The 24222-nt window shown below is 47.3% G+C and overlaps 1 protein-coding gene across 2 annotated transcripts in view; it reads left to right on the plus strand.

Annotated features, from left to right (window-relative positions):
- The window catches only part of LOC119180573 (pancreatic lipase-related protein 2-like), a 158256-nt gene that overhangs the window by 127872 nt on the left and 6162 nt on the right, over positions 1-24222 (plus strand). Inside the window, exons 6-8 of one of the 2 annotated variants that reach the window (XM_037431672.2) lie at positions 18551-18664; positions 20589-20849; positions 22773-22905. In XM_037431672.2, coding sequence (XP_037287569.2) covers positions 18551-18664; positions 20589-20849; positions 22773-22905 — 508 coding nt within the window. The remainder of the gene's footprint in view (positions 1-18550; positions 18665-20588; positions 20850-22772; positions 22906-24222) is intronic. The other variant, XM_075875870.1, reaches the window with a different exon arrangement.

Below are 24222 nucleotides of genomic sequence, written 5' to 3' on the forward strand. Positions count from 1 at the left end.
TCGGCCCCGCAGCAAAACTCGTGGTCGACTTCATGCATGCGCACGTACATGTGAGCCCGTGCGCTTCAAATCGCGTTGGCATTCGTTTTGCATTGGAAGCCAACCAACGGCTGGACGCTTTTGGACAGGAAATGCCCGCTCTGCTACCACTGCGGCGAGGCCGGGCACAAATACCGCCGTTGCCAGTACCGACAGATGGGACTGCGTGGCTTCGCCGTCAATGCACCGCGTCCGCAGCCAGGAGAATGACCACGTGACATCGCCGACTACCTGGCACGAACTCAATGGACACCACGAAGTCCTTCCCGTTCACCGTCGCCCAGCCGCCGCATGTCACCGCACCTCCGGCAGTACTCTGGCCCAACGCGGGGCCGGTCTCCTAGCCCGTATCCGGGAAACTAAGGGCAGCAACCGATGGAGGTGCGGTTGCTGTGCGACGAACTACCGAAGATCCTCCGACGACGACGCCGCCACGACGGAGCTTTTTGAACACAACACCAACCAGGCAAAGCCCTGACGACGAAAGCTCACTTACCGAAGGTGGCCGGACGACGCAACATGGAAGTAGCGGAACAAGCCGACGCAGCCGTGACCCGACGCCACGCCCTAACTGTAATGCGAGACGGCGAACTAGCGACCTCGACGTTCTTATCGACGACCGCAGTGTGACTGCTCTCGTCGATACTGGAGCCGACTATTCTGTCATCAGTGGGTCGTTCGCCGCAAAGTTAAAGAAAGTTAGGACAGCTTGGAAAGGCCCTGAAATCCGCACAGCCGGAGGTCATCTCGTAACGCCTGCAGGAATCTGCACAGCGAGAGTCACCATTAACTGCCGTATTTATCCTACAGACTTCGTAGTCCTACAGCGTTGCTCGAGAGATGTCATCCTTGGCATGGACTTCTTATGCCTCCATGGTGCTGTCATCAACTTAAAAACAAAGTCGATAACGTTATCCACCGAAGAAGCACTACCGCCACGCACGCCGTCAGGACACCATGCCTTGAATATGCTGGAAGAACAAGTCACCATTCCGCCTCGCTCAAGCGTCATTATTTCAGTCGGCGCTCCTAAATCACCTGACTTGGAAGGCGTCGTTGAAGGCAGTCAGCATCTGTTGGTCACCCGAAATATTTGCGTCGCAAGAGGAAATGCGGAGCTGCGGGGAGGCAAAGCAACGGTTATGCTCACGAATTTCAGCAATGAGTACAAACATGTGAACAAAGGAACAACGGTCGCATACATCGAAGAAATTGTCGAAGCCACCAGTGCTTTCGACCTCACCGATTCTGCGGAACCTGCTCAGAGGAACCAAGCCCCTACCATAGCTTTTGACGTCAATCCCAGACTTCCGAACGATAAGCAAGAACAGCTCAAGGCCCTGCTCCTGCAATACGAAGATTGCTTTTCGTCGTCATCAAAAGTTCGGCAGACCCCAATCACTAAGCATCGCATCATAACCGAAGAAAATGCCAGACCACTCCGTCAGAGTCCGTACAGGGTTTCGACGCGAGAACGTGAGGCCATGAAGAGACAAGTTGATGAAGTGCTGCGGGATGACATTATCCAGCCGTCCAAAAGTCCTTGGGCATCTCCCGTGGTGTTAGTGAAGAAAAAGGATGGGACCCTACGTTTCTGCGTCGATTATCGCCGCCTGAACAAAATCACAAGAAAGGACGTGTATCCTCTCTCACGAATAGACGACGCACTTGATCGGCTCCATAACGCCAAATACTTTTCGTCAATGGACCTCAAGACTGGCTAATGGCAAATCGAAGTCGACGAAAGAGACCGAGAGGAGACGGCGTTTATAACACCAGACGGCCTCTTCGAGTTTAAGGTGATGCCCTTCGGCCTTTGCTCTGCGCCTGCAACTTTTCAACGCGTTATGAATACAGTACTGGCAGGATTGAAGTGGCAGACTTGCCTTGTGTATTTGGACGACGTCGTCGTGTTTTCCTCGAGTTTCGACGAGCATCTTCGGCGCCTTGAAGCTGTACTTCAAGCCATCAAGACTTCCGGACTCACACTGAAGCCAGGAAAGTGCAGATTTGCGTATGAGGAGCTCTTGTTTCTGGGGCACGTTATCAGCAAGTCTGGAGTTCGTACCGATCCACGGAAAACAGCCACCATCGCCGACTTCCCACCGCCCACTGACAAGAAAGCCGTGCGCCGATTTCTGGGCCTGTGCGCCTATTATAGGTGGTTCGTGAAAAACTTCGCCCGCATTGCCGATCCTCTCACTAACCTTACCAAGGCCGACGTGGAGGTTAAGTGGGAAACGCCGCAGGAACACGCTTTCCAGGAGCTTAAACATCGCCTCCAGACGCCTCCGTTACTTGCCCATTTCGACGAATTCGCCGAGACAGAAATACATACTGACGCAAGCAGCGTAGGTCTTGGCGCCGTTCTTGTGCAGAGGGCTGACGGACTTGAAAGGGTTATTAGTTACGCCAGCCGATCGCTATCCAAAGCAGAAGCAAATTATTCCACAACAGAAAAGGAGTGACTCGCCATCATCTGGGCTACGTCGAAATTTCGCCCCTACCTCTACGGCAGGCCCTTCAAAGTTGTGAGCGACCACCACGCCTTGTGTTGGCTAGCCACCTTGAAGGACCCTTCAGGTCGCCTCGCACGATGGAGCCTGAGACTTCAAGAATATGACATTACTGTCATTTACAAGTCCGGCAAAAAACACTCCGACGCTGACTGTCTCGCTCGTGCGCCTGTCGACCAACCGCTACCCGACGACCCGGATGACGACTACTTCTTGGGAACGATAACTACCGACGACTTCGCTGAACGACAGCGGGCCGACCCGGAACTTAAGGCCCTAATAGAATACCTCGAAGGCAGGACCGCCGAAGTCCCGAAGGTATTCAAGCGCGCACTTGCGTCGTTCTTTCTACGAAACGGTCTTCTACAAAAGAAAAACTTTTCACCGCTTCGAGCTAAGTACCTCCTTGTGGTGCCTTCAGCTCTGCGACCAGAACTCCTGCAGGCCCTGCACGACGATCCGACGGCAGGGCACCTCGGTGTTTCCCGCACGCTCGCGAGGATACAAGAAAGGTACTACTGGCCACGTCTTACCACCGACGTCACTCGTTATGTGAGGACATGCCGGGACTGTCAGTGACGCAAGACACCGCCGACAAGGCCAGCGGGACTTCTGCAGCCAATTGATCCACCTTGCCGACCTTTCCAGCAGATTGGTGTGGACCTACTGGGGCCGTTCCCGACGTCGGCTTTCGGAAACAAATAGATCGTGGTAGCTACGGACTACCTCACCCGCTACGCCGAGACAAAAGCCCTGCCAAAAGGCAGTGCATCCGAGGTAGCTAAGTTCTTCGTCGAAAATATCGTCCTACGTCACGGTGCCCCGAAGGTCCTTATCACCGACAGAGGAACGGCATTCACTGCCGACTTAACTCAAGCGATCTCGGCATACAGCCAAACAAACCACCGCCGGACGACAGCGTACCACCCACAGACCAACGGCCTCACCGAGCGGCTTAACAAGACGATCGCCGACATGCTGTCAATGTACGTCGATGTCGAACAGAAGAAGTGGGACGCCATTCTTCCGTATGTGACTTTCGCATACAACACGGCGGTGCAGGAGACGACGCAGATATCTCCATACAAATTGGTCTACGGAAGGAGCCCGGCAACGACGCTCGATGCCATGTTACCCAACGTCACCGACGAAGAAAACCTCGATGTGAGCGAGTACCTTCAACGCGCCGAATAAGCCCGACAACTTGCGCGTCTCCGTATAAAGAATCAACAGGCGACCGACAGCCATCGTTACAACCTTCGACGACGCTTCGTGGAATACCAGCCCGGTGAACGTGTTTGGGTGTGGACGCCGATACACCGACGTGGACTAAGTGAAAAGCTTCTGCGACGGTACTTCGGACCGTACAAGGTGGTTCGACGTCTCGGCCCACTTGATTACGAGGTTGTCCCCGACGGCATGACGAACTCTCAACGACGCCGATTGCGACCTGAAGTTGTCCATGTCGCGCGCCTCAAGCCGTTTCATGCACGTTAACAAACTGAAACAGTGTTTTTGTATTAATGTTGTAATGTAATTTATTCATTGTACTTTCTTGCATTATTATTGTACCTTCATCTTTAGTTAAAGCATCGGGACGATGCCTTTTTTTCAGAGGGGGGCAATGCCACGTTCCATTTCCCAAGTTATTGTTATCGTTCCGAAACACCACACGATTCTCGGCGCAAACCGCGCTTGCAGGTTTCGAGAAGGTTCCAGACTGTAGTACATCATTTAGATAAGACCACGCCCACTGTGCGAACGGTACAGATTGTTCTGGAACCTACGCCACCACCAGCGATAACGCTAGAACATTCGACGGCAAGGGTATAAATGCCGACGCGCTTCGCCGCTTGTCAGTTGTTGATCGAAGGCCGACGCTGCGTTCGCCGCTATCATTCGGAGACTGCTATCTGTGCAAGACTGCTGCTGTAATTAGACTTACCCTTTACCGGGCACAGGTTCGCCCAAATAAACAGTTAAATCCCAACACGAAGTTTCCTGTCTTCGGCCACGTCACGACCTCGTGACAATATAAATAAATAGTTATGTCCAAGACACATGTATAGTAGCCTGCTGGTTACTGACAATTGTACATAGGTGGCGGCTGCTCACTGCGGGGAACATTTAAGTATTGTCTCTTCTTGGAGTGAAGGAAACGATTGCTGTGTAATCTTACACGTTCGTATACGACCATTGAATCGCACAACTTACTCGGCTGTCCCTAATTCAGATCACGAGTAGACATTACTCTACTTAGAGGATGTGTTCCATCAACTGTGAAGTTGTCGAATAATAATGATAGAAAGTTTAAGCGACAAGCAATAGTTAAAGGACAAATGAGGCCATAGTTAAAAGACAGGGTAAGGAGCAAAACAATTTTCCGCGTATTAATGCAGTACAATTTCAGAATGCCGAAATCACCACTCTTACTGTCACCATACGCTTGCTTAGTGAGAAAACTCGCGAAAAGGAAATATGAGTTTAGATGCCACTTTGAGATTCCCGCACCAAATACCATGACGTTATATATTTTTAAAGTGTGTACTGTGTCCTACGCAACTTCTAATCGATAAAAAAGAAGTACATTGTCATCTGTGGATGCTGGATAGCTAGCATATGAAGTGTCAGAAAATTGAGTTTAGCCAATGTCACAAAAATACGGAAAATACTTCTTTGAAATTTTCGGCATCAAACGTCAAGATTTCGACGTGGAAAGCAAAAGTGAAACTTCTACCTTGATTTGCTCCGCTAATGATCAACTTATGATAATAAAACGTATGACATTAAAGTTCCCAGAGTGCACTTTGTCAACCTAAACAAAGTCACTGTTCCTTTTTAGTGTGTCCCTTTAACCGTAGTTGCCATACGTCGCACAACAGAAATGGCCGCTATACGCAAATGTACTCCTGTATTGTGCCTCAGGCATTTGATCGCAGCATGACATTCTTTGAAGATTTTTCTATTGGTTGTACATCTGTAAGTCTGTATAGAGCGAGTTTTGTCTGCCCATTTTTCGACTTGTAATGTCATATCAGCCCGGAGACCAATTTGGCAGATGACAAAAAGTGGGATCCACACGATTTCCAGTATAGAAGCCTTAAAATGTTACTCAGGATTTCACAAACTTCGAAGCTGGTTGCGATAAAATATTCTCGTAGACCACTCTTCATTGCATACAAGTTCTACATCACATCTTAAAGCTTTCATCATGCTGGAGATAATTCTATTCTGTATACAAGGCCCACCTTTGCCTTGCATGAGCTGCGTGTACCGGGTATATGCAGTTCGAAAGCTTAGCGGCAAATCTATATTCTGGGCATCGTCAGCTTTATATAAGAGAAAAATCCCCACACGTAGCACTCATTTAGCATGCGCAGCACAGGGCAGCTCACGGTTATATGAGCGTGTCTACGCAAGTGACGATCGTCATTAGCAAGAAAGCATGCACTAGTTCCTGCAGGGTGGGTCTGCTAGTCCCTGTATGTGCCCCTAAAGAAAGCCTCAGTTGTGCAAATGTATGCCGTTTAGTATTGCAATCCAGTATTGTGCGGTAAGGCCACCTCTCGCGCTTCCGGTGGCTGCCTGCATCAGATGGAGCTAAGTGCACGAAATTCCATTACACGAACGGTGGCAATGGAAGATATAAATGACTTGCAGGTGCCAGATTAATATTATGTGGGGGTTTATGTCACATGACTACGACAGACGCCATAGTGGAGGGCTCCGGAAATTTCGACCATGTGGTCATGTTTAATATCCACTTTCATAGCATAGTATACGGGCCTCTACCATTTCACTTGCATCGAAATGCGACTGCCACGGCCGAGATCGAACCTGCGACCTTTGCGTCAGCACCTGAGCAGCCACTGATCAACCGTGGCGGAAACATGGGTCTGCTAGAAGCAGCGTGTGGACATATCGTTACGTGGTCTTCGGTGATGGTATCGGTGCATATAGTGCAATATATCCTAAAAGGCACCTGGACGAAAGGTGAAGCGCTTTTGTGTGGAATGTCGTTTGGTGTCCTGCTCAATCAGTGCTCCCATTTTTAGGCTACATTATTGATGAATCAATTCAATAATTCGTAGCGCATGAAACACGAGCGAATAATGAAGAGACAAACGCAGTTTGCTCGTGCTCGTTGTATGCGCTGTGAGACATTGAATTATGCTGCACCAAATATACGAACGCTTTGCCTTACCGATCATGAATTGAATATTTAGTTGATCTACACGCCCCAACATGAGAGCCGTATTACATAGTAGCCTTACTCCGTAGGGATATTTGCTGTATTATTGGCAACCCACATGGTTGCCAATTTAAGGTTCCGATATAAGGTACATACCTCACATGGCTCCATTTATTAGTGGTTGCTGAGAAAGCTATGTAAGGCCTAGCATGGAGGCTCTGGTTGCACAGCTTGATCTCCCATCTCGTTGATGAAGAAGGCTCTAATCATACGACGCATTTTCTGAGGGCTACGACCAAGGTCCTAAAAGCGAACTAGTGTCTCAGCGGCTGCTCCACATTATTGTTTTTTTTTCATTACCGGAGCAGCCACAAAAACAGTCCAAGAAGATACACGAGTTTTACGTTCCGTAGCTGTGCAACTGTTTCAAAGTTTCACTGCAACGTATCGACACTTCCCGAACGTCGGCCCCGCAGCAAAACGCGTGGTCGCCTTAATGCATGCGCACGTCCATGTGAGCCCGTGCGCTTCAAATCGCGTTGGCATTCGTTTTGCATTGGAAGCCAACCAACGGCTGGACGCTTTCGGACAGGAAATTTCGAGGAGCTTGCCGCCATTCGCGTGGCTTTAGCGAACACGCGTGTGACGCGGTACACTTGGCAGTGCTTGCCCTCTCGGGACAAAGTCGAACGCACGTGGCTTACACATGCGAAGCTCGCCAATTTTTTGGCGTTTTTCTCCGCAATAAAAGACACGAAGGGGGTGACGATACTCAGCACCTGCTTCTGCGCGTCTACAGGTCGTGGTGCCCCCAAGGCAACGTTTTGAATTCGAGGTATAGCATCGTATACAGCTTGCTTCGTATTCATCGCGCGACACAGCCCACGCTGAAGCCGTGCATACGTGAGCAGGCTTTATGAATTTTGTTGGAGGTAGCCATTCTTTTATCCCTCCTCTAAATTCGCTTCTTTTGTTCTTTTCTTGGTTGTTAAAGTTGCAGCTGCTCGCTCTTATCGGAGAGGAAGCGACTTGTGTAACTGATGGAGCGTTTGTGACGGTGGCCAACCAGGCCTCGCTTGGTGACGTGGACCGCCTTGGCGAGCGATCACTTTTGGCTTGGTTCCTGCGCTTGTGGAGTGCGAGCGCGTCATGCGATTACGCTTGCTCGGGGTTGGGACAGAGAAGTCCGCGGAAGCCAATTTGGCCAGGCGTCGCAAAACGTGCTTACGCCAGAAACCATTCACTGTCCAAGTGAATGCACCTGTGACTCGTCCGCAGCGCGACGGAATCGAGCAGCATAGTTTTCACTTCCATTGCGACTTGGGATTCCTACATAGCGACTTTTCGTGGCGTTTTTGGCTAAACGACAGCGTTGATTGGTCTAGTGTTGTTGCGTTTGTAGCTTCGGGCGTTGTTCCGGGGGTGTTACCTATACAACGCTTTGTTTCCTTCTCAAATGCGAACAATTATTAGAATAATTAGATATTTTCTACCTTTGCTCTTGATTGATATGCGGGGTTTAACGCCCCGAAACCCCCATATGATTATGAGAGACGCCGTAGTGGAGGGCCCCGGATATTTTGGCCACCTGGGGTTATTTAAAGTGCGCCCAAATCTGAGCTCACGGGCCTAGAACATTTCCTCCTCCATCGAAAATGCAGCCGCCACAACCAAGATTCGATCCCGCGACGTGCAAGTCAGCAGCCGAGTACATTAGCCACTAGACCACCGCGGCGGGGCTCTACAATCATTCTAATGAGTGCTGTTCTGCGTATGTGAGTAATGATCTACTGGGCTACCTAATACGTCTTCTTGTGAGCCGGGCGCTACTGAAACGCTTATTACGGCATTACGTAAATATGTGGTAAATATATGAACAATATGGAGAAAACATACAATGTTCGTTAGGAAAATATATATGTATTGAAATACCATTCAGAACTTTTCGGTAGGCGCGCTACGCTCTTTGCGACTGGCTTGATGCATCGGTGTTTGAAAAATGCGACAGGATGACGCAGTTCGACAATACTCAGGTAAGCACGTATCGATGTCCGAGCCTACATGCGTACATGTTTGAACCCAAGCTCCCGTATACGTGTATTTAGGACTCTGCTAGAATTCTGTCACACAGGAATGTGCACCAATCGATGAATGGATGAATGGACACTGTGAAAGTGTAGTGTCATCTGCTAGTCTGTACGAACCTGCTAAATGTTTTCAGGGAGTCCCATCCTTGCGTTTGTAACTTGCTAAGAATTAGGTACGCTTCTTAGCAAGTTACAAGATTGCTAACACTCTAAACAAGATTGCTAAACAAGATTGTAACACTCTCTACTTTTTACAGGACTTCCTCCAACCAGCGGGCTTTCAATTAACTGTACAGGACTTCTGACTTGCTTCGTAAGCAGAAAGAAAGAAAGTAACTAAGTGCACTATGTCACAGCGCGTTCTGTCGTGTTTATTAAGCATGGCAGTATTCCAACATAAACCAACTCGTTTTCAAGGAAGATTTTTTTCAAGGAACTAATTGGCCATGGACTGATTTTATCAACTTACCTTCAAAACAGATTTGTAACATTCGCCGCTAAAGCTGTGTTCCCAATGCAGCAATTATTGGCCTTCAACCTGTATATCCGGAGCGCCTTCAAATAATTTTCGTAGGAACCTCTCTGTAGTAGACGCTGCGACACACCGTAGAAAACAGTCGCGGCACGTCGGCAGCGCCGCTTCTCGTTGCCCTGAGCGTGGTCGTCATGACAGCCCACGGCGAATCACGCGGTGCCGATACCATCGCGCACCAGCCGCTCATTGTCTTCGGGCGGCCTGTGTCCTTTTGTGCGTGCAAGGAGCGGTTTAGCCGGTTGAGAAATGGAGCGGTGGTGTACGGGTGGCAGACCCTGCGGCGGTCATGAAAGGTAGGGGCTTGGCCACGTCGCCTCTGAAGTAAGGGCTAACAATTATAGCGTGCTTCATTTTGCTCCCAGTTTTCTTGCTTTTCGTGACTTGTCACGTCGTTACGTTGTGCGAGTGTGGCAATAGCGATCACCAAATTAGACATTTGAAACGTGTTCATGTGTAGGCTTGCGCAGGGTTCTCTATTGCGGCGGGGTGGGGGGCAATTTTCATCGAAGTGCACCCCCCTCCCCCACACACCCAGCGGCTGAGTCCAGAAGGAAACTGCACGATGGATAAAAAGTTGAAAATGAAGCGATGGCGCCCTTCTTACAGCGACCTGAATATGTCTCTCGGCTTATTGGGGGTAAAGTTGTGGAGTGCAAAGTTGCTAGAAAGCGACATGGGAGCACGTCAGCTGCCATTAATGTAAAGAATATTCCCGGCAATAACCTTGGAATTCAAACAATGACGGGACGGCTAGATACGACTCTGTGAACGTTCGTGGCGTACTTAACGCGCCAGTTGGAGAAACTAGAGGAGGAGGGATCACCGCGATATCATTTGCTTGCATGTAAAAAGCAGTGGAGCATTTATGTTTTTATTCGCCAAGCTCAGTATCACGTGACCTGCTTAACAATCCGTAACCAAACACAGCCTTTCCCGTGAAACGGGTGGAGGTAACTGTAGTTAATTCCGGTTAACTGAGGTTCATCGCAACTGAGGTCACAGTGCCTCCGTAACAAGAATAAATCTAGCACGGCGTGCTTCTGGTTAGACTGCACTACTAGGTGCCGCCAGCAGCGCTAGTACAGCCGCATACGTCGACGGTAAACCATTCAAACGAAAATGGTTAGGAGTTGCTATACTAAGCCACTTTAGTAGTTGAAGCAAATTAAATAAAGACGTGTATATAGGCGTAGAGCCACTCCGTTGAGTCAGCACCAAACTGACACACACCGCGAGATTCACTGGGGTCACGTGTTCTCCGCCTCGCGTGCTGCTTGCCTCAAAGATGAGCTACGTGAGTCGGTTAGCTGGCGGCGCGGCCCTGACGTTCACGAAGGCTAGTTAGGCCGCGGAAGTCGTGTGGGACGCGGAAAACAGAAAACAAAAGCTCGGGCTATAGTGTTATACCGTTTCCTTTGTCGTCTCAGTCGTGCCGATACGCTTCTTCTTCGAAGACGAAAAGAACGAAAAAGCCGTGGCAAACGGGGCGCGAAAACACCGCGTCACAACCACTACTCACTTCCGCCACGAGGCTTTGCTGGAAGCGAGACAATGTCTTCATTAGACCTGAACGTGGTGGTCGTCGCTGTAGCCCACGGCCTGGTCGAAACAAAAGAAATCCCTCGCCTCGATAATGACGTTGGCTTCGGGTCCTAAAGAAGAAACGCTCCACTATAGCACTACTGCACTAAACAAACTGCGGGATACGTACGAGTCATTCAAGTGGAAAAGCACTCTACGAGAATAGAAGTGGCAGGCGTTGTCGACGTGTTTGCTTGGACCTCGGGGTGCCTTCGAGGATGCGACAAATCGAAGTTTTCTCACACCCTTCACGGATGGGCACTCTAAAGTACTTTAGTTAAGAAGACATTCTCCGAAAAGGCGTTCATGCATAGTGAAACACACACGACAAAGGAGTATCTCTTGACTTCCTAGGGGGCTCGAACCTCGGATATTTACTCAGGAAGAGCGACCCAGGAATAGCTTGCGCTCCGCTAGGACCTTAAACGTGGAACGCGCGTCTGCAATGTTTGTCCAACAGCTTCAACAAAGCGCTCCACGGTGCGAGACAAAAAGAAATGTGGTCGCGAAGGTGATAACACTTAAACGCTCCCATGCTGGACGGCTAAAGTTTTTGTTGTCGTTGTTGTTGTTGTTGAGAATGCTAGGCTGCAGAGGTTTCAGATGTGCTCCCGGCCTGCCTTGTGACAGCCTCCACCCAATTTAGCTTCCGCGTACTTAAGGTCAAGCGTTGCGTACATGACATTTTCTGCAAATTTTTGGGCTAAATTGAATAGTAACCATTCATGTCTGAACCAGTGTATTCATTTCGCCTACCCCAGTTGTCATAAAAGATGGTTGTAAGCAATTATGATACTGAAAGGAAATCACTTCGTAATGAAAAGGCGCTGTCAGCAATAACTGGTACAGCAGAGAGGCGTCTTTTTGGTGAATTTCGACCGGTATTTCAAGACGAAGTGTCGGGGTAACGTTTCGTTTGGCCTAGTTGGTGTGTTTTGTAAACCCAATGCATGGCTGCACTGAAACAACACGGAGAAACAAGACTTGTAGGCCCGTGCCGTCTGGATCTCTTTCTTGTCCGTGTTTTTTCAGCGCAGTGATGCCAGGGGCACAGCCAGAGGGTGGCACACCAAACACGTGCCCCCCTCTCCCCCCCGAAATTTTTTCGCCATAGTATAAAGAGCGATATATGGCCATTTTAAGGGGGTGACCCTACTGAAATCATGCAATGTGGTACTCTCCACTCCTCCCCGAAAAAAAAAAAATCTGGCTACGCGCCTGAGACATGCGCTATGCTTTAGTAGTGGTGCTGGTTGAAAAGAGTACTCTTCTCATCTGAACGTATGGTACGAATCCCATTTTTTAAAGGTTCATGGATGTTGCGATTGCATTTTGCTTTCATGTGGCCGCCGTGGCTGGAAATCGAGCCCGTATCCTCGGAATTCAAAGTACAGCGTTTTATCTACCTGCTACGCTACTGCGATTGCCGGCGCGCTGCATCATGGACGTAAATGACAGCACTGGGCTTGCATGAATGTGCATCGGTGCATGCGGGTTTCATTGAACAATAAAGGATTCTAGTTCGTGTGTGAGCAAGCACGTGGTCGTGCGTGTGTTAGCGTGATAGGAATATATAGGAGGTAATACGACTGCTCAGGATTGACACACGAGTGAATCGAAATTTTGCTGGTATACTCTTTCTACCTCCCAACTTGTGCTCTGCTGTCTACTGTCTTGAAATGGAGTGGTCGGAGTTTGGTCCACCACAGTGGATCAGTGGTTAAATTGCTCGTCTGCTGATACGAAGGTCTTGTGTTGTATCCCGGCAGCGGAGGCTGCATTTCGGTGCCGCTGAAATGCCAGAGGCCCGTGTACTGTGCCATGTCTGTGCACGTTAGAGAACACCAGATTGTCGAAATTTTCGGAACCTACCACTAGGCGTCCTTGATAGTCACAGGTAGTTTTGGAACGTAAAACTACTTATTAGGGGTTGGAGTTTGCGTAAGCTCGGCTGCTTCATTTATAAAAGTTCTGCAGCGAAAAATAAAGTAAAAGCAAAAATGAACAAATCAAAACACAAAACATGTAATAGCATACTAAAAAAAAATTGCAATGGACCGTTGGTTTGCAGGAGTATCCACAGCACAGAGTCGATATATATAAACTTTTCGTTCGAAAGGGCTGAGAACAAAACACTTACGACTGCGCAGGCCTTCGCCCCACGAGATCGTGCCTAACTGCACTGCGTACAGTAGTTGAATATAGTAGAGTAGTAGATCCGGTTGCTCGCTTATTTGTTTTGATTCCGCATTGTTCGCCGTTTTTTTCCTTACGTTCTTGTCGCCAACGTAGAGGTGTGTCAGGGCCGTTCAGCAAGCACTCGACGCGCGCGGCGCAAGCGTATCGGCTCCTACTTCTCGCCTTGTTTCGTTTTGATCACATCCGCTCGCTCTACACGCTCGACTTGTCTCTTTGTTTTCCTTCTGCATGAAAGTAATCGGCGTGGAAAGGTGTTTACTCGGCCAGCAGCGCCCGGAAAGTCGCTTTAAAGAAGCGAACGTGACGTCACAACAACACGTAGCATGGCGCGCGCTATCGTCAAGCTAAAGGAACTTCTTGAGCAAGTTGGTGTTTCCATTTCATATGTAGGTACACTTAATTGGGACGCAATATTGGTTTCGTGATTGAAGGCGAAGCGATGGAAAACGGTTAAATGCTGAAGTACCCAATGTTTTACGACAGCCTCAAAAACATAACGAAAATGACATCTTGCATGCAGGAGCTCATTGCTAAGGTGCTTGGGATTGCTAATGCTGCTAAGGATTGTTAGGGGCATGCATTGTCACTTGCACACCCTTATATCAACGGTCGGTAAGCCTTCAATCGCACCTTTTATAAGAAAGGCTATAAGACTATATGGGCTTATAGGCAACCTATAGGAAACTTATTACGTGATTGTACGACAAGGTTCATAGATATGTAATAATAGATTTCTCGTGAGAGCTAGCAGTGGTTTAGATGAGCGTTGTTTGCGCTATCAAAGTGATTGATTGATATGTGGGGTTTAACGTCCCAAAACCACCATATGATTATGAGAGACGCCACAGTGAAGGGCTTCGAAAATTTTGACCACCTGGGGTTCGTTTTGCGCTATCAAGGTGTAATAAGGAGTTATGTGTAAGTGAATCTGCGTGCCTTTATTGCAGACTAACGCTTTCCGCTGAAGAGCTGACAGTTATGGTTGAATTTTTCAGATCGGAGGTATTGAAATTTTAAAAGAAGGCATTAGAGCGTGCATTTTAGGCATATTTTATTGAAAAGCTCACAAGCCGTCTTTGAGGCTTAATATGTGACTATGTTTGGACCCTTTGGCATGGATTTAGAATACACAATCTGGTTATCTTTCATTCATCAGTTGCCCCCCCCCCCCCCCCATAGTCAACTTGTCATTTTTCTTTCTGTATCTTTGAGGGCATGATTTCACTGCTCGAAGATACTTGCTGACACGTGCATGGCCAAGGGGCCAACTTGTTTTCTCTGTCTGCCAATCTTGACCGCAGTCAACATACGGCTCACGTACGCGCTGCCTTCACACCGGTGCGTTTACATTAAAACGATAGACGGAACGAAGGTCGCTTCACTCGCTGGAGCCGCCGTGTTACATGATTCCAGTAATTTCCTAACTTATGCCCGACCGGATACTAGACGATTTAAATTCTAGCCTTAATATGTGCAACACCCCAATTTGTTGCTATAGCATCCACTGCTTCGCCATTACGGCAAGAGCGCGACCTTTTTTTTCCTTTAAAGTGAGCAATATGACTGAAACCACAAGAGTTACTTGAGAAGTTAATTGCTTGGAAAACTAAGTTACACGAGCAAAGCGGGAACATGCCAGTTAATATTTGCTTATCAGTACAAGCGATGTAGAAGTACGAATTAGCGGGAATCGGCGTCCTATAACACTTTTTTTTTCGTAAAAAACGAAATAGCCAAAACGCTCACTTTTGCCTGAGCCCATGCGCACAGTTAAGATACGGGCATCTTGCACACTTGTACAAAATGTAATGTACTCATGGGGAATAAGCCACCGGAACATTACCTTTACGTAAGTTACAAGACTTTGGTCACCGACAGAAAGGTTCCAACACAGCGCAGCGTTCTTCTTACCGCTGTGTTTTAGCATACGTCTTAGCTCATGAGCCATGACCATGTATATATGCCACTATCACAGACGGACGACGCACTCGCGTCAAGAAAATGGCGTGAGGTTTTACATTTCCAGAAGTGACCGACGTCTTGACGATGCCATTCGAAATCCCGTAGCAGTAAAGCTGTAACCACGCACCTCTAACACAGTCCTAGCAACCATTTGGATGGCACCTATATTACACTGGTCCACTGTTGAAGGTGTCCAAGGCACCACCGAAACTGAGCTCAGCCCATCGCTGAGAGCACCGCTCTTTCGTCGCGTGAACAGTCTATTTGGTGACGATACGCAGCGTGGCAGCACACGGTAGCGGATCAACGGAAGATCACAACCGACAGTATAATCTCTGCAGCCACTGGTTGGCGACGGCACAGTGTCAACGACAAGCGCTCCATGTTGTCTGTAAGAGTGAAATGCTCAGAACATGAAGCTGAAGGAAGTACACTCTCTATAAAATATCTGTTCAAGCACGCAGTTGCCTGTCCTACACCATGGTGGCACGCACGCTTGACATTCTCACACTTTCGCGCGCGCGCACGCACACACTATTAAAGGTACAGCCCCGTACTGCTTCCACCGACGCAGTATTGCAGCTGTTACAGTGCAGGCGCAATATCGCGCCTACTGATGAAGGTAATATTGGCCATACGTGTTGGCAAACGTCACAACTGCGAAGCCACTGCAATCGCGCTGTGCATGAAGTGCCGATGTGGAACTGCGAATCACAAGCAACATTGGTGTCGACAAAGGTAGGCTTTTTCGTTAAAGCATTGTGAAGCGATAATATGTGTGCGACTGCCCAGCAAACGAAGTGTCTAGTTTACCTTGAAAATCTGTCGTCTGCAGCAAACTGAATTATTCTGACCGACTTGAATTCTGCGTATATGGTACTCAATATTTGCCCACCGCACCATCGCTCAGCGGCAGGTTACTGCTTCAGCCACCCATCGAGTAAGCTCGAAGGTAGAAAAGTAAACGTGGGATATCCGAGATGTGGACGGCACGAAGAATCACTCCACTCACAGCATCGAGTGCGTCCAGTGAAGGCTGGATAATAATTTTGTGACTTTCGCATTTTGAAGCCACAGTATGACTGTGAAGAACACAGTAGTGGAGGCCTTCATAAATGCCCATCCATTAAACAGTCCACGGGGTATGCGGGCTCTGACATAGAAACCATCGCGAGGGCACAATCAAACACAACTTACAGGAAGAACCAGACGAGGACAGGCGCAAACTACCAACTAATGCACCTGTCCTAATCTAGTTCTTCCTGTGTGTAGAGTTTAGTTGTGCCCTCACGATGGTTTGTATGTCAAAGCACCAACTTGCCTAACAGCCAAATATTTTGAAGTTCATATGTGTGCTCACTGAGCCCATGGGAGGTTAATGAGTCACAGTTACCGCACTTTAAAGTGCGAAGCATTTCTTAGCGAACTTCGGCGACATTGAGCGTATCTATCTATCTATCTATCTATCTAGCCGTTTACGTTTAGGTGCTCTTGTGGTCACTCCAATTACTTGGTGTGAACCAAAATCAGCATGAGATGGTAAGACGGTTCGACGAATACGACGCGCTTTTCAAGACATGAATATTGTCACAATCTCATCGCGTACGTCGTCAAACACTTCCCGTCAGACAATGGCACATACGCACGGGCGGGTATGTGCCGCTGGTATGCGGGTATGTGCCACAGGTAACAAAATACTTCGTATCTACCCAGGAACGACGAGAACACACATGGGCAATGTCGACGCTCGAGTGTTAAGAAATACCAGACGTCGGTAGCGTTTCCCCGACGAGTCCCAGCTGGAATCGAACCCAAGCATTTTGGGTGCCAATGAAGCGTTTTACCACAGAGCTACGCCAGGTCTTGGAACTACTTTTCAAATAGACGCTAGTCTTCGTGAAAGGTTAATAGCGGTTGCAGTGCTGCCTAATATAAACATCACATGTACTATTTTGATACAGCCGTGACGTCGGATTAACATCAGATGTGGTTAGTTGCCATGCGCTGAAGTTGATTTCTGTAGCAGTGTCCGGGGCCAGCATCTTCGCAAGCATCAACGCTTCATATCAGCCTCTGGTGTTGCTAATTCGCATGTCACAGTTGGCGTCGTTATGCAAGTGCAAACAACAAGTTATATAAACATCTGCAATTCTTTAACATATGTGTGTGCGTGCAACATTTGTACATATATTTAGCGTCATTTCATGACGTGTTACTCAATAAAAAATTACAACTTGCTCACCTTTCCTCCGCGTGCTTCGCATAACGTGGATTCTCAGGAACGCGGGATCTGCCCAATTTTTTCAAAATACACTGATTTTTTTTTAAAGCTTCTTTAGTTTATTTTTCTATTGGCTTAAACATGGCATGTACAGTGCTCAACTCGGCTGTCTATAACGATGGAGTGGCGCGCGCGGAACAGCACGAGCGACATCTGCAGTCGCAAATACGCCACATCTGAGCATGCGCAGTGCCAATGATATGCCTGCCCTGTAGTTTCCAGCCTTCTTTATCTCCGCTGCCGCGATGGCTGCTTTGGCCGTCGAAGCGCTGTCAACGTCACAAAATCAAAATAAAACAAAACAAAAAAGAAGTATTCTAGCTTCGCGATATCATATCACAGCAATAACGGTGTTCGTCTTTCTTGTTTTTTGTTTTTTATTGAAATCGCTTAGAGCACTTTCGACGGCCAAAGCGGTTGTTGCATCCGCGGCGATAAACATGGATCAGTATTGCGAGGCAGGCACATCACTGGCACCGCGCATGCTCAGATGTGGCATATTTGCGACTGCAGATGTCGCCCGTGCTGTTTCGCGCACCACGCTCCGTCGTTATAGACAGCCGAGTTGAGAACTGTACTTCTGCTAGAAGCCGGCATACGTTAAAATGCAACCCCCCCCCCCCCCCCTGTATGACTGGGTCGGAGCTCACTACCTTCGCGTGAGCAGTCGAATACTCTAAACGATTGATTGATTTGTGGGGTTTAACGTCCCAAAACCACCATATTATTATGAGAGACGCCGTAGTGTAGGGCTCCGGAAATTTCGACCACCTGGGGTTCTTTAACGTGCACCCAAATCTGAGCACACGGGCCTACAACATTTCCGCCTCCATCGGATATGCAGCCGCCGCAGCCGGGAATCGAACCCGCGACCTGCGGGTCAGCAGCCGAGTACCTTAGCCACTAGACCACCGCGGCGGGGTAAATACTCTAAACATCAGATTATGATGGTGAGACTTGAAGGAGTGAGCCACTAGGTTTCTTTCGCACAACATTCCAGTTTGTTGAATTCAGTGCTTTGTCTGTTGAATTCAGTGCATTCAGTGCTTTGTCTTTGTGGCCAAGCAGTTACTAATGTTTTTGTTTCAGCCGTATGGCAAGTAACAATGAAACTGCGTACGCAATCAAACACTATCACTATTTCATTTTTTTTTGCAGACCGGCCAACTGTTCAGGACTATGGTCACTTGGATTTCTACCCGAACGGCGGCCTGCCTCTCGACTGCCAAGAACCAGGTCAGGAGTTTCTCCGGCACGACGGTTGGGTCTTCGGTAGGCTGCCACTGCTTCTGCTTCTGTCTGCTTTGTACTTGTGCACTCACTCCCGCTCAGAATGCGCGTTCCTTTTGTCTGTCGAATGCCATACACAGGACAATGGTTTACCAAGTTCAATGGTCACATCGACGTTGTCTTTGGTTGCCCGGAAGCCACTATTACTTTTCTTTTGCTGCAAATATTTGAACGGGTTTACAGACAATCAAAGCTGGTAACTCTTGCTCGGTAGAATTCACGAATAGTGTGTGCTCTGAATGCCACGTGAGAAGGGTCCTGTTGTATTCACGTGAATTTCGGACTTTTACACTCTACAGTCACACTACTAGAAGAAAAATGAACTCAACGCCCACTTTTTCATTCGGGATCCACCTGCAATGTTTCTGGTACATCGTCGAGAATGCGTCCTTTTCCACTATATTCTATGTTTTTGTTTACTTTAGAAAATGACATGCAGCTGTTATTTACACTCAAGAAGTGTTAAACATCTACGAGTGCAATGAATATGAAATATATTTAAGGTCCAGTGATTGCCACATACACAAGCGCCCAATCTAAAACGCAGAATTTCTACAAAAACAGTAAAATCTCAATTATTTCGAAAGACAGAATATAGCCTATAGCTAATTATCAAGAGTGAACGTTACTGTAAAAACATCTCATAAGGAAGTCCTGTATTTTTACAGTAGAAATATAAGTAGTTGAGGTTATCCTGAATTTAAATGTTTCTCACAGCACCTAAACATTTTCCTGAGGCTAATACTAGGCTTTCTGCAAACAATATGTACCGCACGATCTGGCATAGACCAAGCACTTTGTTTCATTTTGTTGTGAAACCAGCACTGCAGAACTAGGGCTATCAGAGAGTTTTACGAAAGCTTGGTTGCAATACCATGTTACATAAGTGGTTTACATGCAATGCTTTCATTCGCCCATGACTCAAGTTCTTCGAAGGACCATCGAAAGGTTTGCATCCCGCGATGCCACAGCCGGAAGCATCTGTGCCGTGAGAAGTTCATCGGTGCTTGCTTATTGAGTACCTAACAATGACACTGCACTCACAGAGAAGCCATATGGTATGCAGTACACAATGCATTTCTTTCTCTCTCCTTCCTTACTCTTCCTATGGTTCCAATCTCATTTCCATTGTCTCCCTAATCATATCCTTTGCTACATGTTGCACGCTCTGCACTGCCCTAAATATCTGTGCATGATCCTGCTGATGTTTGGCACCACGTTTGCTCATCTGCATGCATCGCATGCTCCACCTACGCAATCTACGCGCTATGTGTCATTTTCTCTTGAATCTCGCTTTCCATATTCTTCTATACATTCGTCTTCACCATTTGTTGATGGTTTCTCAACGTATCGTTGTCACAAATGGTACTTATCTACCCCATGACAAACCCCATTTCTTTCGTTTGTTCATTGACTCGTTTGCTGTCTCATTTTATGCTCACCACGTCTACTCTGTCGTTTCCACTTCCATCTTGTTTTAAACAACGTTTTCTTACTGCTTATTGCATTGTCCTTGCAACGCGCTCCAACACTCGGAATGTTCGTTTAACATTTCCTAACTTATGGTCTCGCCTCAAATAATCCCTTTGATCTTTTCTCAACCTACCTGCATATCCTGGCTCGCTTCTTGACTTGTATACAACCTGTTAACCTTCCTTTTTTCTATTCCCGTGCCCCCACCACCCACACTTCCCCTGCCCGCTGTGCACCACGCCACGCCCACACAACCCAACCCGCCCACGCACTGATGTTTGCCTACCCGTGTGTCCCACGGCATGTCCTGTTGTGGTGTCCTTGCACACACAATCCCTATGCACCCAATTCCCGACGCCATCCCTCAATGGAAAAACAACCGCTTGTCCCACCCTTCCATACACCTTCCTTACCCACCCCATGTGACCGACAGGTGTGAGGCGCTACGTGACGTGCAACGACCAGCGCTCTCAGCAGTACTTCACCGAGTCCGTGAACAGCGACTGTCCCTTCTACGGCTTCGCCTGCGACAACTACGAGAACTTCACGATCGGTGCTTGCGGCTCGGGCTGCGGCGCCGACGGTATGCAGTGTGCGCCCATGGGCTACAGGGCCGTCGACTGGCGTCGCTTCGCTGACGAGAGCCGCAGTGTTCGCATGTTCCTCACCACGTCCAGCATAACGCCATACTGCCGTGAGTATTTCTGCCGCGTGAGTTATGCATGCTATGCGGGGTCCGCACAATCGTAAATGTTTGCGCCACACTCACCTAATCGTCACCGACACCAAATAATTTCTATTTAATAATAAGCCAAAAGGCAGCAAGTGCACCTTGAAACTAAATGGCTCTATTGAGTGTACAAATTGCAGTTACTAGTCTATGCCGAAAGATTATCGCAGTGTGTCCACCATATTTTCCTAGGCTTCGTTATCTGTTGTGGTTCATGGCATTGTGTCCTTCAAACATGTAATCTCTTCATTTTTTGCCGTTTCGTTGGCCCAAAACTCAACTGTCGTTTTGTGATTTTGCCCACGCGTACCCACTCCCCCAGACAAATATCGTATATTGCTCAACATGTTGACGTGACAGCGTAGGCCTGTTACCGACTACGGTTCGAGCTTTTGTCCTGATTAGCTTTGTTACAATTGTGAACACTCTCAGAGTTCTTCTAACGTGAAAGTTTCCACATAACAATGAAAATCGAAACTAGAATTCTAGACTGATGAGTGCGTCGAGTTGGGCGGGTTGCTAAAGATGCATAACTTTCAAATATTAGCACCAAAAAATGGACACAAAAGGAATAATTCTAGTATGAAGAAATTTATATAGCACAGCCTTACACATGTATGCTTTAAAAGCGTTTTAACGCTTCCTTTATATGGTCTCAACACACTAAACAATTCCCCCATTTATGTCATCGTTTTAAGGCTCTTGCTGCATGTATTTGGTATAGTTACTATGTTGTGTAGTTTGTAGTGTAGCCCGTATGGCATGAGTAATCTCCACAATGACTAGCAACATTATATGCAACATTATTATTTTTTATCTACTACAATGTAGATGAAAGGTGTCTCGTTTTGTTATTCTTCGATACGTTATATTCCAAACCTTCACCTTTTGCTACCTCATTGATGACGACACAAAGCGCAAAATTTCCATGCTGGGATCATTCCTTTAAAGTTCGTCAACCATTCGCCCGCACTGATCTACTTCGTTTTTTTTTCATTTGACTATTCAGGAGTGGAATCAATTGCCGAGATCTTTAGCTGAAGGAATAACTGCTAATAAACATTCAGACATGCTTCAACAGTTCTTATGGCCACACACAAATAATCGAGAAATCAACTACACTCTTACAGATTCTCAGAAATTTTAACTTTAAAAGGGTATTTCAGTCCATAACAGAAATCATCTTGCGTTTTATTACGTATATGTCCGTATCACTGTATTGCTTTTTTGTAAATACTTCTACATTATACCTGACTTGCCCACATTTGTAGGTAAATTGTTTATTAACTTTGTTCCGCTAGTGCTTTCTGCAAATGTATTTTGTTTTCCCTTATTGATTTCTCCGCATTTATGAATAAATTGTACGTATGTTGCTTCGGCACTTTTTTTTCTTTCAGTGGGCATTTTTTTTATTGCATATTCTTGACTGACTGCACATGCAAGTCCATATGCACTAATAATTGAACTCTGCTATTTTCCTTGTTATTATGTGAAATGCTGCGCATTCATTGTAAAAACCTATCTTGCCCCCTTTCCCCTTTGCCTTCAGGTCTTCAGGGTAAATAAAATGAAAATAAAAAAAATGAAGTAATATTTGCATTTAGGACATCCGAATTTTCATGAGATTACTTAAGTTGTTTGTTTGTGTGGGCAATTTATTGTTTATGTTCTGATGTTACAATGAGAACGCTGTAGGACGTGTTTTTGTAATGTCGTTGTGGGGCTGTGAAAAAAAAAGTGGGGGTTGCATGTTCAATTACTTCAAGAGCTTTCGAGTAGCTAATGCCGGATTTGTGCGCCAACAGCTTTTTATTACGCATCAATGTTTGAAGGGAAGACAGTCGACTACATGAAACGACACTGTCAATGTCCTCTGTCACGGCGCAGGTAACCAATACCACGTTCAGATCGGCGTGTCCAGCACGGAAGAGACTCGCAAGCAGCACGGGAACAGGGGCAACCTGTATGTCCACCTGCAGGGATCCAGGCCTGAGGCGTCACTCGCCAACGTTGTCATCAGGTGCGAGCACTCCACGCACTCGCTTCTCCAGCTGCGAGGACCACGGTCACAGAGTGCCCTATTACATTTACTAGAGCGAACTGCAGTCGTTCAGCCACCATGGCAATGGTGGGCAGTGCACGGATTTGCCTAGTCTTCGAATTTGCAGGCCTCGAACGCACTCGTGGCCTTATTTATTATTTCAGAATTCGTTTGGGATAAAGAAAAAGTATCGTAAACTACGTGACCTGATTTGCGAGAGCAAAAAGTCCAAGCCGTGAAGTGCAATTGCTGAACGTCGCCTATCATGTAGGCGGAAGCAGACATCACTTGGACAAGTGGATCCGAAATGTCAAAGTTTAGACAAATCTATGCACTACCCATCATTCCCATGCATCGGATGAAATTCCATGTGTTGCAGCACCCACACGCACTAGCGGCAGAATTTATTCTTGTGTATATATATGAAAATCTATAGCCAGAGCTTTGCACCACACTCAAGCATGAATTCACGAGCGATGAGTTCACATCATCTTCGCTATCATAGTTTTTTTTCCTTCCTCCGCTTCTTACTGTTTTTTTTTCTGTTCCTCTTATTTCTTTTACTATCATCAATGGATAACTTAATGTCTGTATTGACCGGAAGGTCAGGACGGCCTCCTTTTCTCCTAGATTGCGTGCGAATGGTGCAACCAGTGAATTTTTCATACCTCCCAGCCTATAATGAATGACTGAGCAACAGTTCTTAATCATTAGCAGCAGCAGTGCTGCAGAAGGGATACGTATCTTCTTTCGCCCCGACGAACGCTTCTAAAGCAAAAACCAACAGTGGGATTACACTTTTGAAAGAAAGAGATAACTTTCCTCGACGGTTCAGAGGTACCACGATTGCAAGCGAGTAGCGCTGACAGCAATAAGCTGGCACCGTGACCCTCACGGCTGCTACGGCGGCGCGAGGTGTTGTGACTGATCACAGCAGATGCCACGGGCGGCCGGTAGGACACTAGGGACAAAAATAGCTGAAAGAAAGAAGGTTTCCCGTCCCCCTTTTCAAATCATTTTGTTGTATTTTTCTTTTTTAGCAGCTATTACTACCCAACTCTGGCCGAAAGGTTATCGTTCCGTATCTCTTTAAATGTTTCCTGTGAGTGGAGTCTCTCGTCCAGGACCCCATGATGGTTTCGGCTCAACGGATGTGGTCAGGGGTAGAGAAAAGTTAAGAGTCATTTCTTATTCAACAGCAAAACGGCGTTAGCCGGATGCTATGCGCACTGTCCAACGTTCTCACATACTGGAGCTAAAAACGTTGATACTGTCCTTGAGTATGTGGCACGTGGA

This window comes from Rhipicephalus microplus, chromosome 10 (assembly GCF_043290135.1).
Source record: "Rhipicephalus microplus isolate Deutch F79 chromosome 10, USDA_Rmic, whole genome shotgun sequence".
Lineage (NCBI taxonomy): Eukaryota > Metazoa > Arthropoda > Arachnida > Ixodida > Ixodidae > Rhipicephalus > Rhipicephalus microplus.